This window comes from Neophocaena asiaeorientalis, unplaced genomic scaffold, assembly GCF_003031525.2.
Source record: "Neophocaena asiaeorientalis asiaeorientalis breed wild unplaced genomic scaffold, Neophocaena_asiaeorientalis_V1.1 scaffold251, whole genome shotgun sequence".
Classification (NCBI taxonomy): Eukaryota; Metazoa; Chordata; class Mammalia; order Artiodactyla; family Phocoenidae; genus Neophocaena; species Neophocaena asiaeorientalis.
This window is the reverse complement of record NW_020173377.1, coordinates 917,275-933,622: the sequence shown is the minus strand read 5'-3', so window position 1 is coordinate 933,622 and position 16,348 is coordinate 917,275. Positions and strand designations below refer to the sequence as shown.

The window sequence follows — 16,348 nt, the reverse complement described above, 5'->3', positions numbered from 1 at the left end:
TCTTTGATGACAGAGGCCCAGGTGTCCCAGGCCTGGCCTCTGGATTATTGATGGTGGCTGAGGAGGCATGGAGGGGGATGTCTCTTCCACTACCGGGGTGTCACTTTGTCCTGGTAACACTAGAAGGGGCGTGTCAGCCTCTCCCTGGGAGAGGTCTGAGCAGGTGGAAGTGACAGCTCAGCGCGGCCTGTCCCGCCGTCATCACGGTAATAAAAATTAATAATTTCTGGGACTTCCCTGACAGTCCAGTGGTTAAGGCTTCACCTGCTGCTGCAGAAGGTGGAGGTTCATTCCCTGGTCGGGGAGCTAAGATCCCACATGCCTCAGGGCCAAAAACCAAAACATAAAACAGAAACAATATTGTAACAAATTCAATAAATACTTTAAAAAAATGGTCCACATCAGAAAAAAATCTTAAAAAAATATTAGTAATTGTTATTAGGAGAGGCTCTAACCATGTGAGGGGTATTAGCTCCATGTTATAGATGAGTTTGAGGTTCAATGAGGTCAGAGGTCACAGATAGCTATGGGAAAGGTGGAGCCCCTGAGGTAAAGCTCTTCATCAGGGACCTGCTTGAGGTCTGCTGAGGGGCAGCTCTGTCCTGGCACATTGGGCTGTGTCTCCATGCCATGCTGCTCTCAGCCCCAAGGGCCTGCCGGGCTTAGCTGGGACCCTGCCCACCCAGTGGCCTTGGAGGGTGGTACACAGCATGAGGTCTCAGGCTCAGGGTCACCCTGCATGATGGGCACCTGAGGACATGACCAGAGTTTGTTTTCCTAAAGGCACCCCCCCACCCCGCCCTCAAGCTGCCGGGTCTGGGCCCTATAAATATTCTCTGACCTCAGCCGTACAGCTGTGTTCCTGCAGAATTCTCCTGACCCCTGGGCAGCCCCAAGGTCATGCTGGCCTGGCCCTGTGTACCCAGAGACCCAAGTAGGTCCTTCCCAACTTGGACCTTGGTTTCCCTCTCTGAACCACCAGTATATCTGTGACTTCCAGAGCTAGATCTTCCCTAGCTCTGACCATGATCCTCACTTCTGCACTTGGGTCCTTGGTCACTGGCTGTCACCTTTAAGGTCTGTGGCTCAGGGACCAAGACAGGGTCTGTTTTGGGGAGACCCTGAGAGTCACTCCTCTTTCCAGCTGCCTGGGGGTGGAGGCTTATCGCCTCCTGGCAGGGCTGTGCCAGAGCTGGCCTGGCTCCCCAGGGCCTCTCAGGGTTAGGTAGCGTGGCTGGTGGGCTGGGGCTGGGTGTGCATGCATGTGTGTCAGTGTGTACCTCTGTATTTCTGTGTACACTTTGTACAGCCACTTGCCTGTACAAACATGTTAGCCATGCTCTGCATTTGCCTGTGTGTGAATTTACTAGCACCCTGGGGACTGTATCTGTGTGTGTGTGTCTGTGTGTTTGCACATTTAAATGTGTGTGTCCATTTATGTTTGACCAGCTGAGTGGTGTGTTCATGTATGAGGGCGTTTGCATTTCTGTTCCTCTCTCTGTCACATAGTGTTTATGTGTTTCGTTCACACATTCCTGACTGAGTATGTACCCATTGGCACGTGCAACACGCAATGCATGCGTGTGTGTATGCATGTACATGTGTGAGTAGACATAGTGGGCAGTGTGCATTGGGAGCAGTTGTTCTTGTATTTCTGTCTGTGGACATGACAGTGCTGGGAGTGTCCCAGGCCAGCTCTGTGCTGGGCCTTCTTGGGGGGCAGGGGACAGGAGGGGGCCGTTTACTCTGGCTGGTTTGGCCTGTCCCAGAGCCCGCCCCATTCTCGGGTGGGCTGTCCCATCCCTGTGTGCCCTGTCAACAGAGCCATCCCAGCCAGCAGGCCGCCCGCCTGCCACCTCTGCTGGCTAAATTTGGGAGCTTGTGTTCAGCGGCTGTCTCAGGTTCCCAGTCACATGGGGGGCCGTATTTAACCCGGCTCCCAGCTCCGCCACCAGACCCCCAGGACAGAGCGGGCCCTGAGTGTGTTCCTGCCCACCGTGCTCCCTCTGTCTGCGCATCCTCCACCATGTTTCTTGTTCTGGTAGCTACCGAGGAGCTGAAGGAGTTCTTTGCCAAGGCGCGGGCTGGTTCTGTGCGGCTCATCAAAGTCGTCATTGAGGACGGTGAGTGCTTCCTACAGGCGAGGGTACAGGCTGGTGGCCGGACCCCGCTGCTTCTCTGGGAGGTGGGGGACATTGGCCTCCAGCCCCCTCAGGACCTCAGTCTCCCATCTGGAAATGGGAGGTGTCTTGTAGGAGAGCGCTGGAGGTGGGCATGGTCATTCTGCCTGTTACACTGAGCAGGAGGCTGAAGCTGGGGGGATAGCAAGGAGAGCCCTCCCCGGGGGGTCCCGCCCAGCCTCCCCAGAGGCTCTGTAGTTGGCCCTTGGCCTAGTCAGGGGGCTGGGCTGGGTTAGGTAGGGTGGCAGAGGATGAGTAAGGCCAGGCGCTGCCCCGTGTGGCTAGTGCCACTCACCTCCCTGTGTGGTCGGCAAGCCTGGCCTCGCTTGGCCACTGGCTCGGGGAGATTCCTAAGGAGAAGCCAGGGCCCTAACCTTGGGAAGTGCCCTCACAATGGGGAGAAGGGACTCGTGTCAGCCTCTTTGAGAGCAGGACTAGGGGATTCCGGGCTTGGCTAGGCCTTGACCTGGACCCGGGATACCTGGGGCTTCTGCAAAGGGAGGTGCTGGGGATATAGGGGTTGGGGGGGCAGGTGAGCTTGAGCTGAGGCCTGAAGTGGGGAGGGGCTTTGAGGAGGTAGAGGATTAGACTGAGGCTTGGGGGGACTTGGGGTAGAGGAGTCCTGGGGTAGAGGACAGCTGAGGGGCTGGCCCTGGAAGTAAAGGGTACAGACTCCAGGACTGGGGGTGAGCCGGGCCACCACGAATCCTTCCAGCCCTTCTTGGTAGCCATGCAGTAGTGGGCCCTGCTGGAGGCTCTCCGAATGGGCTTGGTGCCCAGCTGACTTTTCACACATTGAATTGGGTCAAAGCAGGGTCTTCCCAGACCCAGAATTCACCCCAGCCTTTAGGGCCAGAGTTGTGCTGGGCTTTGTCCAGGGTCCCCAGATTCAGATGCTCTCAGAGGCTGGGTTGGGGTCATTGGGGTAGGTCAGCTCCCTGGACCCCTCCGAAGAAGTAGACTCATGGACCCCAGTCCTCAGCCTTCCCTGTCGCCTCCCAGACAGGTCGTCCCTGTAGACGTTTACCAGGAGGAGTCTCTAGGTGAGCCCTTACCTGCATTCAGCATTACAGCTGTTGGGGCACCTGGGAGCGCCCAGGAGGGTCCAGGCCTCCTGACAGGCAGCCATTGCCCAGCTCCCACTGAGTGTGGCTTGATTTCCTGATTTTTCTAGAGAAGCCATGAATTCCACTTCTTATGTGAAACTTCCCAGTTTGAAAAACGTTGGCAACACATTAAACAACTTGGGCAGTGCTGTTGGGGTCCAGTCGGCCTGTGACTGCTGGGTTTCAGCCTTGATCCCATCTGAGCTCTGGGAGGATAGGTGAGGAGGCCAAGGCCAGAGGGAGGCGGCCAGGCTTGTTGGGACTCCTGGACAGCCAGGCCCCGTGCCCCCATCAGGAGGGCCTGGTAGTCAGGTGCCGGTAGCCCCTGGCCAGGTGGTGATTGTCCCCTTGCCCCAGTTCTTCCTCTAGCCTGGGCCTGTGCACATCCGGGCTGGTGTTCAGTGCCACACTGATGCCTTGTGGGCTGATAGGTCAAATGTATGTCCAGCCTCGATACCCCATTCAGCCACTCGGCCCCAGGCATTTAGAGGTTGGCTGCTTTTGATTTGCTACTTTTGGGGAAGCTGCAGCTGGTCGGGGGCAGCAGGGTAGCCGTTTATACAGCGTCTGGTAAGAGCCCCTGTCTCCCTCTTGCCCGTGTGCCTTTGTGCCTGCAGATCCCTGTGGCCTGAGGCTGTGATCCCACTTCCCATAGCACATTCTTTCTGAGAAGGGTGTGCTGGGGGGTCTGCTGGAGCCCCAGACTGAGGGAGGAGGGGGCAGTAGGTAGCCCAGTGGGGCTGTGTGCTGAGGAGCTGTGCAGTGGGTCTGAGTGTGTGGATGTCTGTGAGGGGTCGCGTTGTCGATGGCTGTGGGCATGTGGCTGTGTGTCTTGGTGCGGTTGCCTGTGCTGGGTCAGCTGTGGGCATGTTCTCGAGACCATTTCTGTGTGTGTGTGTGTGTGTGTGTGTGTGTGTGTGTGTGTGTGTGTGTGTGTGTGTGTGTGTGTGTGTGTGTGTGTGTAGAAGGCGCGACCTCGGGCTGGCGGCTGTGTGTCCTCATTCACTCATGACTGAATCACACAGACAGCCTTCAGGGACATGGTGGCTCCAGGGGAAGGTGGGGTGGGTGGTCAGTGGGTCTGAGTCACCGCCAGAGGCTGAGGCCCACAGTCACAGGTGGGTGTGGGACATGGCTACTCCTTGGCTCACCTGGCCTCTGCCCCCAGAGCAGCTCGTGCTGGGTGCCTCGAGGGAGCTGGTGGGCTGCTGGGACCAGGACTATGATGGGGCCGTGCTGCCACTGCTGGATGCCCAGCAGCCTTGCTACCTGCTCTACCGCTTGGACACGCAGAACGCCCAGGGCTTCGAGTGGCTCTTCCTCGCCTGGTCACCTGATAATTCCCCTGTGAGTCCTAGGGACCCCTGCCCAGCCCCCAGATTGGAGGAAGGGGGAAGCTGGGTCTGATTGAGATAACACGGGCCTGCCCCAGGGAGTCTGAACAGGGGAGACATCAGATCCTGCTCTAGAGGGTACGAGAGCAAGGGATGAGGTCCTGCGCTTGGAGCCTGGGGTCTCTGAGAGCCTCCCAGCCAGATCAGCCTGGCTCTAGGAGGCAAGAGGTTGGGCTGGACAGCGGCTCCCCCTGCTGTCTGAGCCGCCCTACTGCAGCCTCGCCCCCTCTGCTGGGTGCTCTGCTGCGCCCTCTGCTGGGTGTGTGGGCACAATGAAGTGACCAGGTCCTCACCCAGAGGCTCCTGTCTGCTCCTGGACGGGCAGCCCTGCCTGGAGGGGTCTCATGGCTTGGCCCCCACCCTTCAGGTGCGGCTGAAGATGCTGTATGCAGCCACACGGGCCACAGTGAAGAAGGAGTTTGGGGGCGGCCACATCAAGGATGAGCTCTTCGGAACTGTGAAGGTAGGCCCCCTCCCCTGGGCGCCCCTCGCCCCCTTCAAGGCCAGGATCACTAGGTTGCGGTCATGAACCCACAGAGGGTGAGGTGTTATACAGGGTCCAGAGTAAGTGGGTGCCAGGCTTGGGGGTGAGTAGGGAGGGCTGTGAGGGTCCAAGGTCTGCAAGCTGGGGTACTTAGTGGGCTTCTGCCAGCCCACCCCAAGGTGCTCATTTATGCCTCTACATCCACCGGCCAGGATGACCTCTCCTTTGCTGGGTACCAGAAGCACCTGTCATCCTGTGCGGCACCCGCCCCGCTGACCTCAGCCGAGAGAGAACTTCAGCAGATCCGTATTAACGAGGTGGGTGCGCTGGACAGGGTGGGCAGAAGTCCTGGCCCGAGGCCTTCGAGGTCACGTCGTGCCCTGCTGGCCAAGCCTGTGCTCCCCAGGTGGGCTACACCCTGGTTTGGGCATGTGAGGGCCTTGCTTAATGTTCATCTGTCCCCAGGTGAAGACAGAGATCAGTGTGGAGAGCAAACACCAGACCCTGCAGGGCCTGGCCTTCCCTCTGCAGCCTCAGGCCCAGCGGGCACTTCAGCAGCTCAGACAGAAGACAGTCAACTACATCCAGCTGGTGGGTGCCCGTCCCCTGTCCCAGGCACACACTCAGGGTGTGCTGCACCTCCACCCTGCTCCTGCACACACGCACATGCTCACTTCAGCTCACCCACATACTGGTGGGAACACGCTGCCCTCCATCCCTACCTGTTCCCTACAGTAGCCACGTGTGGTGGCTGCACTCTGTTCCCCTGCGCTGGCCGGCTCACCCACAGGGACTCCTGTGAGACACTGTCCCTCAATCCGCCCTCCACGCTGCATACACACATCACCCCTGGGTTCACCCCTCAGCCCTGAGCCCCTTCCTGTCCCAGACTCCCTCTGCAGCCCCCTGACCACCCCCTTTCCCCAACCAGGGTCCCTCTGCCCCAGTGGTCCAGCCTGCCCCCTTTCAAGCAGAATGGGTCCTCAGCTCTGAGGATAGGCTGGCCCAAGGGTGATGCCTCCTTGAGGTGAAGGCCCTCTCCACTGTCCTGTCCATTGTCCTTGCTGGGACTTGCTCCTCTAGCAGAGTGTTCAAAGGGGCAGAGTTGGGGCAGCGCCCAGGAGTGGCCTCTTCAGAGGGACCCGCATGGCAGGATGGGGGAGGGGAGCCCCGGGAGAGGGAGATGACAGCAGGTTCCCACCTCAGGGAATTCTTGTTGTCGAGGGTGGGCCTGGGCCCTCCCCCGCGCGGTGCCCTCACGTCTCCCCCTGCCCCTCGGCAGAAGCTGGACCTGGAGCGGGAGACCATCGAACTGGTGCACACAGAGCCAACGGACGTGGCGCAGCTGCCATCACGGGTGCCTCGAGATGCCGCCCGCTACCACTTCTTCCTCTACAAGCACACCCATGAGGGTGACCCCCTGGAGTCTGTGGGTGAGTGGCCACAGCAGGGCTCCCGCGCTAGCCCACAGCTGGGTGGGCCGCCTGCAGGGGCCATGGGGCGGCAGGAGTCCCAGGCCCACCGCAGCTCACCTCCCTGTTCTCTGCAGTGTTCATCTACTCGATGCCTGGCTACAAGTGCAGCATCAAGGAGCGCATGCTCTACTCCAGCTGCAAGAGCCGCCTCCTCGATTCCGTGGAGCAGGACTTCCAGCTGGAGATCGCCAAGAAGGTGGGTGCCCATTCCCTAGGGCCTCGCCTCCCAGGGCCCTGTCACCCCACCCTCCACGTGGGGCATCAGGGTCCCGTGAGAATGGCAGAGCAGGGGCATTGTTGCCCTGTTGGTTGGATGGGGAGACTGAGGCCCAGGGGGTAGTGTGCATAGCCCAGGCCGCCCAGGTAACTGATGTCTTGGACAAGCCCCAGCTGTGACACCCATGTCTCTCCTTTTCCTGGGTCTGGAAGGTAGGTAGGGGGTGACAAGGCCTACAGGGCAGCAGGCCCTAGGCTCTGTGCTCCTGGAGGTGCGTTTCAGGTGGGGATCTGAGAGGACACCCCAGGGCTAGAGTGAGAGAGATCAGGGGGGTGCCCCAGGAGTGGGGGTGACCAAGGGTGGTGTGTGTTAGGGCCCTCCACCCTTGGAGTGACTGACCACTGCCTTGCCCTGCACAGATTGAGATTGGCGACGGGGCGGAGCTGACGGCCAGCTTCCTCTATGACGAGGTGCACCCCAAGCAGCACGCCTTCAAGCAGGCCTTCGCCAAGCCCAAGGGCCCCGGGGGCAAGCGGGGCCACAAGCGCCTCATCCGTGGCCCCGGCGAGAATGGGGACGACAGCTAGGTGGCGGGACCCAAGCCCTGCTGGCATGTGGAACTGTGGGGCTGCCCCTACCCGACCCCGACCCCATCCCCACGGCCACCTCCCTCCTTCCCAGCCTGGGCTCTGGGGTGACCTCCTGTGGGCAGGAGGGCTGGTGAGTGAACATTCTTGCAGCTTCCGAGGACCACTGGGCTGGCATTTTGCGACCCTCCCCCTCTGCTGTTCCTGCCTCTCTTCCATGTGCCCAGGGCATCTGGGGACCCTGCCCAGCTGGTTCAAGGGGCTGGGTGGGGGGCCTGGCATGAACCTGGCCCCCAGGGGAACTGAGACTAGGGTCCCAGCATGGCCCAGAAGCCTTTGGCCACAAGGGGTGCAGTCATTCGGGGCTGGGGCAGGGGGTCATTGCAGGACGAGATGGTTGAATGCTGTATTTTTTAAAGAATAAAATATTTTTAAATCAACAGCTGAGTCTGGCCCTGAGGGACCATCTCTGGCACCGGGAATGGGGAAGCCCTGAGCATAGAACTGTCCCCTCCCAATGCAGAAGGGGCCTGTTGGCCTGCTAGGTGGAGCCCCAGCCCTCCCGGCTGCAGATGTGTGGGAGAATCTGTGTTCCTGTATACGAGGGCACAGCGTGGAGAGGCTGGCTTGTCGATGGGAACTCCATCCAAGAGGCAGGCACACCTCTGCTGTGATATAGGGGATCTGGGTAGATTCATTTTCTGTGACTGCTGTAACAAAGTACCACAAACTTAGTGGCTTAAAACTACACATTTAGGGCTTCCCTGGTGGCGCGGTGGTTGAGAGTCTGCCTGCCGAGGCAGGGGACACGGGTTCGTGCCCCGGTCCGGGAAGATCCCACATGCCGCGGAGTGGCTGGCCCTGTGAGCCATGGCCGCTGGGCCTGCGCGTCCGGAGCCTGTGCTCCGCGGCGGGAGAGGCCACAACAGTGAGAGGCTTGCATACCGCAAAAACAAGCAAACAAACAAACAAAAAAACTACACATTTATTCTCTCATGGTTCTTAAGTCTGAAATGAGTCTTACAGGGCTAACGTCACAGTTTTAGCAGGGCTGTTTCCTTCTGGAGGCCTCGGGGGAATCCATTTCCTCACCTTTTCCACCTTATAGAGGCCGGTTGCATTCCTTGGCTTGTGGCCCCTCCATCTTAAAAGCCAGGGGCATAGCATCTTATCTCTGATTCTGCTTCCCTCTGCTTCTGTGATCATATGGCCATCAGTAGTCAAATCCCCTCTGCCTCTGTCTTATAAGGACATTGTGATTGTATTCAGATAATCCGGAATACTCTGCCCATCTCAAGATCCTTAACTTAATCCCACCTGCGAAGTCTCTATCACATAAGGGAACATATTCACAGTTTCTGGGAATTAGGACATGGACCTCCTTGGGGGCCTGCCACACTGAGTAAGCTCTGTCCACTAGGTTTCCTGGCTGCCGTGGCCCTGAGGGATGGTGGCTGTTTCCGTGGACCTCTGGGTCTTGGTGTCTCCAGCCCGTGTGTGCATGGGCAGACTTCACTGTCATCTCATGGGCCCTCTCTTGGGTACCTGCATTCTGCCCCGAAGGGCCTGGGTTTCTGGTCCCAGGGAGTCTGGGAGAGTCTCCCTCAGGCTTGGGATTCAGCAGGAACCAGAACTTCATTCTCTGCCTCTGAGAAGTGGGTGGTAGACCCCTCCCATCCTGGGTGGGAGTTGTGCAGGGGTGGGGACATGTGGGGCTGATGATGGATTCAGCTGCTCGATGGGCACCGTCCTTTTTCTTGAGAGTGCATCTTGGGCTGGGACTCAGGGCAGTATCCCATCCCTGGGGCCTCTCTCAGCCCCTACTAAAGCCCTTATTTATTTATCTTTAAAATTAATTAATTAATTTTTGGCTGCATTGGGTTTTCGTTGCTGCGCGCAGGCTTTCTCTTGTTGCGGCGGGCAGGGGCTACTCTTCGTTGCAGTGCATGGGCTTCTCACTGCAGTGGCTTCTCTTGTTGCGGAGCGCGGGCTCTGGGCTCTAGGCTAACGGGCTTCAGTAGTTGCAGCACACAGGCTCAGTAGTTGTGGCTCGTGGGCTCTAGAGCACAGGCTTAGTAGTTGTGGTGCACGGGCTTAGTTGCTCCAAGGCACGTGGGATCTTCCCGGACCAGGGCTCAAATCCATGTCTCCTGCATTGGCAGGCGGATTCTTAACCACTGTGCCACCAGGGAAGTCCTGAAGCCCTTAGAATTGTAGGGAGGAGAGCTGGAACCCTAGCCAGAATCCAGAGAAGGAGACCTGTCCTTTCCCACCCCGAACACTGGTTCTCAGGTGAGCAGGAGGACAATGCCATCGCCCTCAGACTGCTAAACCACCTGGGCCTGTGCACCAGCTGGACGCCTGGCAGCTTGGCGCCTGCCTGCCATGACACCCATCCAGAGGTGGGCACAGAGAAGCACAGAGAAGCTTCCCCCTCCCAGCAGAAGCCCTATTTGTTTGTTCATTCATTCAACCATGACTCAGAAACACTCTCTGTGCCTGCCCAGGGCTGAGTGCTGGAGACCCATGGATTCAGCAAATATTGAGCACCTACTATGTGCCGGGTACTGTGCTGGGCTCTGGGGACACAGACAAAGAGGTCCTTGCCCTCAAGTAGCTGACGTTCCAGCAGAGGAATAAGAGAATATACAAGAAACCATGAAGAATCAGTATTATGGTATGTTAGCAGGTAAAAACTGTTAAGGACAAATTACGTAAAAGAGCTCAGGAAAACCCAATCTGGGGTAGGAGGTTTATAAGAATGTCAGAGAAAGCCTCATTGAGAGGGTGATGTGTGAGCAGAGATGTAAAGGTGGTGAGGGAGGGGGCTATGTGAGTATCTGGAAAAAGCTTCAAGACAGAGGGAATGGGGACTCCCTGGTGGACCAGAGGTTAAGACTCCATGCTCCCAATGCAGGGGGCCCAGGATTGATCCCTGGTCAGGGAACTAGATCCCTCATGCCGCAACTAAAAGATCCCGCACGCCACAACGAAGATCCTGTATGCCACAACTAAGACCCAGCACAGCTAAATAAACAAACAGCACATTCAAAGGCCCTGGGGCAGGAGAGTACATGGGTGTGTTCAAACCACAGCTAGAAGGCCAATGGCTGGAGACTGGTCAGGGAGGCAGTGAGAGGGCAGATACCATAGGACCTTGCTGGCTATGATGTAGACTGGCTTTGACCCCGGAAAGGGCCGTGGAGGCGTCTGAGCAGAGGAGGGACCTAATGTGACCTAAGGGTCTAATGAGAATAAGCTTTGGGGCTTGAGAGCAGAATCAGGACAACCCTGAGGAGGCGATGACTGCACTGGTCTAGGCAAGAGGTGATGGCGGCTCAGACCAGGCTGGTGGATGTGAAGGTTGGGGGCAACGGGCAGATTCTGAACCTGGAGCCAGCAGGACTTGCTGAGGGTCCCGGGTCACCTTGAGGCTTTGGGCCTGAGTGATCTGTTACGATTACCTGGGTCAGAAGGATTGTGTGAGAAGAGCTTCAGGGGAGGATGAGCCAGGAGGTCTCAGCTGGTCCAGCCATGGGGTTTGTTCTCTGATGGTGTGTTGGGAATGCATAGGCGTCCCTGTTCCTAGAGGAAATGGCAGCTGCAGTGGGGCAGGTGAGCCTGGGCAAGGCCAGTGCTGCCCCCCGACCCTGTATGCCAGGCCCGGCATGGCACACAGCCCTGGGGATGGGGCCACAGGGTAGGAAAGGGCAGTGCGGGAGCTGCTGGCCTGAGAGTGCTGCCTGGGGGCAGGGGCTGAGCAGGCCCTGGCATGGGTGTCAGTAGCCCACCCAGGTCTGGCACTGCCCCTAATTCCACTCTCTCACTGACCTTAGACTGGGCTCTGGGTGGTTCTTTCTCCCCAGACTTCCCAGAGGACTGGTGTGAGGCCCCTGTGGGATGTGGAGGGTTCTTAGGACAGGCTGTGGAGAAGAGGGGTTGGGGGGAGAGTGGAAAGAGGAAGAGGTGAAGGGGCCGGCTGCCACCTGACTATGCAAATGGCCTCTGACTCATTGCATCCCTGCCCCCCGCCCCGACACCCCTGCCCTGGGCATGGGGTGGGGGAGGGAAGGGGGCTAGGTTATTGCGAAATTCTCACTTCCTCTGTTCCCCAAGCCGTCACCACGGGAAGGGGCTGTGAATGCGAAGCATCCTTCCCTGCAGCTGCTGCCTAGTCTGCCAGCCAGACCCTCTGGAGAAGCCCCCATTCCCTGTCATGGTAGGACAGCAGCCCTCAGTCCCCAGGGAAGGGGACAGTGGGAAGTGGTAGGGAGAAAGGTGGGATTGATGGCTGCAATGGTGAAAGGGACAGTCACCCAGGTGGCCCTGGGGAAACTCACTGAACCCTGAAGATAACAGAATCAGAGCAGAAGACCTTCTCTGAGCCATGAGACACAAACCCATTGCTTGGGTGAGGAGGCTGGGGCCTAGGGCTGCGCTCAGTGGTGGTGCTGGGCTGCGAGCAAGGGGAGCACCCAGGCTGGGCCCTGTCTGCCCTTTGCTGCCCAACCTCCCCTCCAATCCGTTCTGACCCACAGCAGGTTGAGTGCTTGGGCTGGGTGAGGTGGGCAGACGGGGAAAGAGCTGGGCAGTGCCCACTCTGGCCAGGACCCTGGGTGGTAGACAGCCTGAGCCCCAGCAGGAGACCCTCATTCCCACCTCTTGGCCAAACAGAGAGGGAGGGCTGGGAGAAGCCTGGTAGAAAGCAGAGGGAGATTTTCAGGGGGCTGGAGGGAAGGGAAGATGCCCCCTTGCTCAGGAGGAAAGAGAAATGACCTCTGAGGAACGGAAGGGGAGAGTCGGGGAGATCCTGGGGGGCCTGTTGACCACCTACCTGGCTCTCCTGTCCAGTTGGGGTTTGGTTGAGTGAAAGCTCTAGATCATGAGTCTGGATTCCAGGTCTCAGAACCAGTTCTGACTCCCCGTTCTGAGTCAAAGGCTGGGCCTCAGACCCGAGTCCAAGTTCCCTGTGGGCCTTGGAGGTGGGATGGGCACTGGGCAGAGAAACAGGAACCTCCTTGGAGGGCTGGGAGCCCTTGCAGCCCCCGCCTCTGCCCCGCCCCGGCTCACACGGGGGGGGGGCCCCGGGGGGGGCCGGGGGGGGGGGGGGGGGCAGGAGAGGTGGAGCTGGGGCCGTGCCCTCACACGGTGCCCACCCCACAGGGCCCCTGCCGTGCCCGGCACCCCCTTTCTCTCCTGGTGCAGGCGGTGGCACTGGCTGCAGCCCTGGCCCAGGGCACCCTGCCTGCTTTCCTGCCCTGTGAACTCCAGCCCCACGGCCTGGTGAACTGCAACTGGTTGTTCCTGAAGTCCGTGCCACACTTCTCGGCTGCGGCGCCCCGGGCCAATGTCACCAGCCTCTCTTTGCTTTCCAACCGCATCCACCACCTGCATGACTCCGACTTCGCCCACCTGTCCAGCCTGCGGATCCTCAACCTCAAGTGGAACTGCCCGCCGGCCGGCCTCAGCCCCATGCACTTCCCCTGCCACATGACCATCGAGCCCAACACCTTCCTGGCCGTGCCCACCCTCGAGGAGCTGCACCTGAGCTACAACGGCATCACGTCCGTGCCCGCCCTGCCCAGGTCCCTCGTGTCCCTGTCGCTGAGCCACACTAACATCCTGGTGCTAGACCCCACCCACTTCGCCGGCCTACACGCCCTGCGCTTTCTGTACATGGACGGCAACTGCTATTACAAGAACCCCTGCCACCGGACACTGGAGGTGGCCCCGGGCGCCCTCCTTGGCCTGGGCAACCTCACGCACCTGTCGCTCAAGTACAACAACCTCACGGAGGTGCCCCGCCTCCTGCCCCCCAGCCTGGAGACCCTGCTGTTGTCCTATAACCACATTGTCACCCTGGCGCCCGAGGACCTGGCCAATCTGACCGCCCTGCGCGTGCTGGACGTGGGTGGGAACTGCCGCCGCTGTGACCATGCCCGCAACCCCTGCATGGAGTGTCCGAAGCACTTCCCCAAGCTGCACCCCGACACCTTCGGCCACCTGAGCCGCCTCGAAGGCCTGGTGTTGAAGGACAGTTCTCTCTACAGCCTGGACAACAGATGGTTCCGTGGCCTGGGCAGGCTCCAAGTGCTAGACCTGAGTGAGAACTTCCTCTATGACTGCATCACCAAGACCACGGCCTTCCGGGGCCTGGCCCGGCTGCGCAGCCTCAACCTGTCCTTCAATTACCACAAGAAGGTGTCCTTCGCCCACCTGCACCTGGCGCCCTCCTTCAGGGGCCTGCTCTCCCTGAAGGAGCTGGACATGCACGGCATCTTCTTCCGCTCGCTCAGCGAGACCACGCTTCAGCCGCTGACACGCCTGCCCATGCTACAGATTCTGCGTCTGCAGATGAACTTCATCAACCAGGCCCAGCTCAGCATCTTCGGGGCCTTCCCGGGCCTGCTCTACGTGGACCTGTCGGACAACCGCATCAGTGGAGCTGCAAGGCCGGCAGCCACCTTGGGGGAGGCGGACAGTGGGCCGAAGATCTGGCTGCCGTCCAGGGACCTCGCTCCAGGCCCACTGGACACTCTCAGTTTGGAGGACTTCATGCTAAGCTGCAAGAACTTCAGCTTCACCTTGGACCTGTCACGGAACAACCTGGTGTCGATCCAGCCAGAGATGTTTGCCCGCCTCTCGCGCCTCCAGTGCCTGCGCCTGAGCCACAACAGCATCTCGCAGGCGGTCAACGGCTCCCAGTTCGTGCCGCTGACCAGCCTGCGGGTGCTGGACCTGTCCCACAACAAGCTGGACCTGTACCACGGGAGCTCGTTCACGGAGCTGCCGCGACTGGAGGCGCTGGACCTCAGCTACAACAGCCAGCCTTTCAGCATGCAGGGCGTGGGCCACAATCTCAGCTTCGTGGCCCAGCTGCGCTCCCTGCGCTACCTCAGCCTGGCACACAACGACATCCGTAGCCGTGTGTCCCAGCAGCTCTGCAGCGCCTCGCTGCAGGCCCTGGATTTCAGTGGCAATGCCCTGAGCCAGATGTGGGCTGAGGGAGACCTCTATCTCCGCTTCTTCCAAGGCCTGAGAAGCCTGGTCCTGCTGGACCTGTCCCAGAACCGCCTGCATACCCTCCTGCCATGTACCCTGGACAACCTCCCCAAGAGCCTGAAGCTGCTGCGTCTCCGTGACAATAACCTGGGCTTCTTCAACTGGAGCAGCCTGGCCCTCCTGCCCCAGCTGGAAACACTGGACCTGGCGGGAAACCAGCTGAAGGCCCTGAGCAATGGCAGCCTGCCGTCTGGTACCCGGCTCCGGAAGTTGGACCTCAGCGGCAACAGCATTGGCTTCGTGACCCCCGGCTTCTTTGTGCTCGCCAAGCGGCTGGAAGAGCTCAACCTCAGTGCCAACGCCCTCAAGACGGTGGAGCCCTCCTGGTTTGGCTCCCTAGTGGGCACCCTGAAAATCCTAGACGTGAGCACCAACCCGTTGCACTGCGCCTGTGGGGCGGCCTTCGTGGACTTCCTGCTGAAGGTGCAGGCTGCCGTGCCCGGGCTGCCCAGCCGAGTCAAGTGTGGCAGTCCGCGCCAGCTCCAGGGCCGCAGCATCTTCGCACAGGACCTGCGCCTCTGCCTGGACGAGGCCCTCTCCTGGGACTGTTTTGGCCTCTCCCTGATGGTGGTGGCCCTGGGCCTGGCTGTGCCCATGCTGCACCACCTCTGCGGCTGGGACCTCTGGTACTGCTTCCACCTGTGCCTGGCCTGGCTGCCCCGGTGGGGGCAGCGGCGGGGCGCAGATGCCCTGTTCTACGATGCCTTCGTGGTCTTCGACAAGGCACAGAGCGCAGTGGCCGACTGGGTGTACAACGAGTTGCGGGTGCAGCTGGAGGAGCGCCGTGGGCGCCGGGCACTCCGCCTATGCCTGGAGGAGCGTGACTGGCTACCCGGCAAGACGCTCTTTGAGAACCTGTGGGCCTCGGTCTATAGCAGCCGCAAGACCTTGTTTGTGCTGGCCCACACGGACCGGGTCAGCGGCCTCTTGCGTGCCAGCTTCCTGCTGGCCCAGCAGCGCCTGCTGGAGGACCGCAAGGACGTCGTGGTGCTGGTGATCCTGCGCCCCGAAGCCTACCGCTCCCGCTACGTGCGGCTGCGCCAGCGCCTGTGCCGCCAGAGCGTCCTCCTTTGGCCCCACCAGCCCAGTGGCCAGGGCAGCTTCTGGGCCCAGCTGGGCACAGCCCTGACCAGGGACAACCGCCATTTCTACAACCGGAACTTCTGCCGGGGCCCCACGACAGCCGAATAGCACAGAGCAACAGCCCAGCGTGCCTCATCGCCCCACCTCTACTTGCCCCTCTGCCTGGGATGCCCCAACCTGCCTTGCTCTGCGAGACCGCTGCTCTGCCTCCCCCTCCCCCCAGCCCCCTGGCATATAGCAGGCACTTAATAAATGCTACCGGAGGGCCAACCCCTAACCCTGAGCTCACTGGAGGTGTGAGTGGGAGGAAAAGGGGAGAATTCTCCAGGCCTTCCTAAAATGAAGGGGAGCAAGAGGTGATTTGGGGGTAATTGTCATGGAGAAAAAGGGAGGGCCCACGGGGCATGGGTCAGCAGGGGAGGGAAGATGCTAAGGGCAGTTGTGTTCACTGGCATCTTTTCAGGGGAGTCTGAGGAAGGTCACCGAGTGCGGCCTTGGTCTTTCCCAGAGAGCAGGCTGGGTCTTCTGCCCCTGTCAACCCCTCCCCAGATGCCCAGGCCTACCGAGCTCAGCATTCCTCTGGAACTGGTCTCAGGATCTGCCTCCCTCACCAGATGGAACTGAAGCTGCCTCAAGGGCAGAGAACCTGCAGGCCCCCTTCATTTCTGACTGGCGCCAGACTCCTTGGAGGCAGCGGCCCTGGGGAATTTTCATTCCTAAGGAGATAGGGAAGATTTGAGGCAAGTTCAGAGGGGTGATT

The 16,348-nt window shown here is 59.9% G+C and overlaps 1 protein-coding gene across 4 annotated transcripts in view; it reads left to right on the top strand.

Annotated features, from left to right (window-relative positions):
* LOC112400529 (twinfilin-2) overlaps positions 1-15,930 on the top strand; it is a 17,786-nt gene extending 1,856 nt beyond the window's left edge. Inside the window, exons 2-9 of one of the 4 annotated variants that reach the window (XM_024746327.1) lie at positions 2,046-2,123; positions 4,455-4,633; positions 5,048-5,143; positions 5,377-5,481; positions 5,630-5,755; positions 6,447-6,597; positions 6,714-6,835; positions 12,607-15,832. In XM_024746327.1, coding sequence (XP_024602095.1) covers positions 2,046-2,123; positions 4,455-4,633; positions 5,048-5,143; positions 5,377-5,481; positions 5,630-5,755; positions 6,447-6,597; positions 6,714-6,835; positions 12,607-15,696 — 3,947 coding nt within the window. In that variant the 3' untranslated portion in view covers positions 15,697-15,832. Of the gene's footprint in view, positions 1-2,045; positions 2,124-4,454; positions 4,634-5,047; positions 5,144-5,376; positions 5,482-5,629; positions 5,756-6,446; positions 6,598-6,713; positions 6,836-7,275; positions 7,886-9,566; positions 11,663-12,606 lie in introns of those variants that run through there. The other 3 variants (XM_024746326.1, XM_024746323.1, XM_024746324.1) reach the window with 3 other exon arrangements.
* Positions 15,931-16,348: the final 418 nt, after the last annotated feature.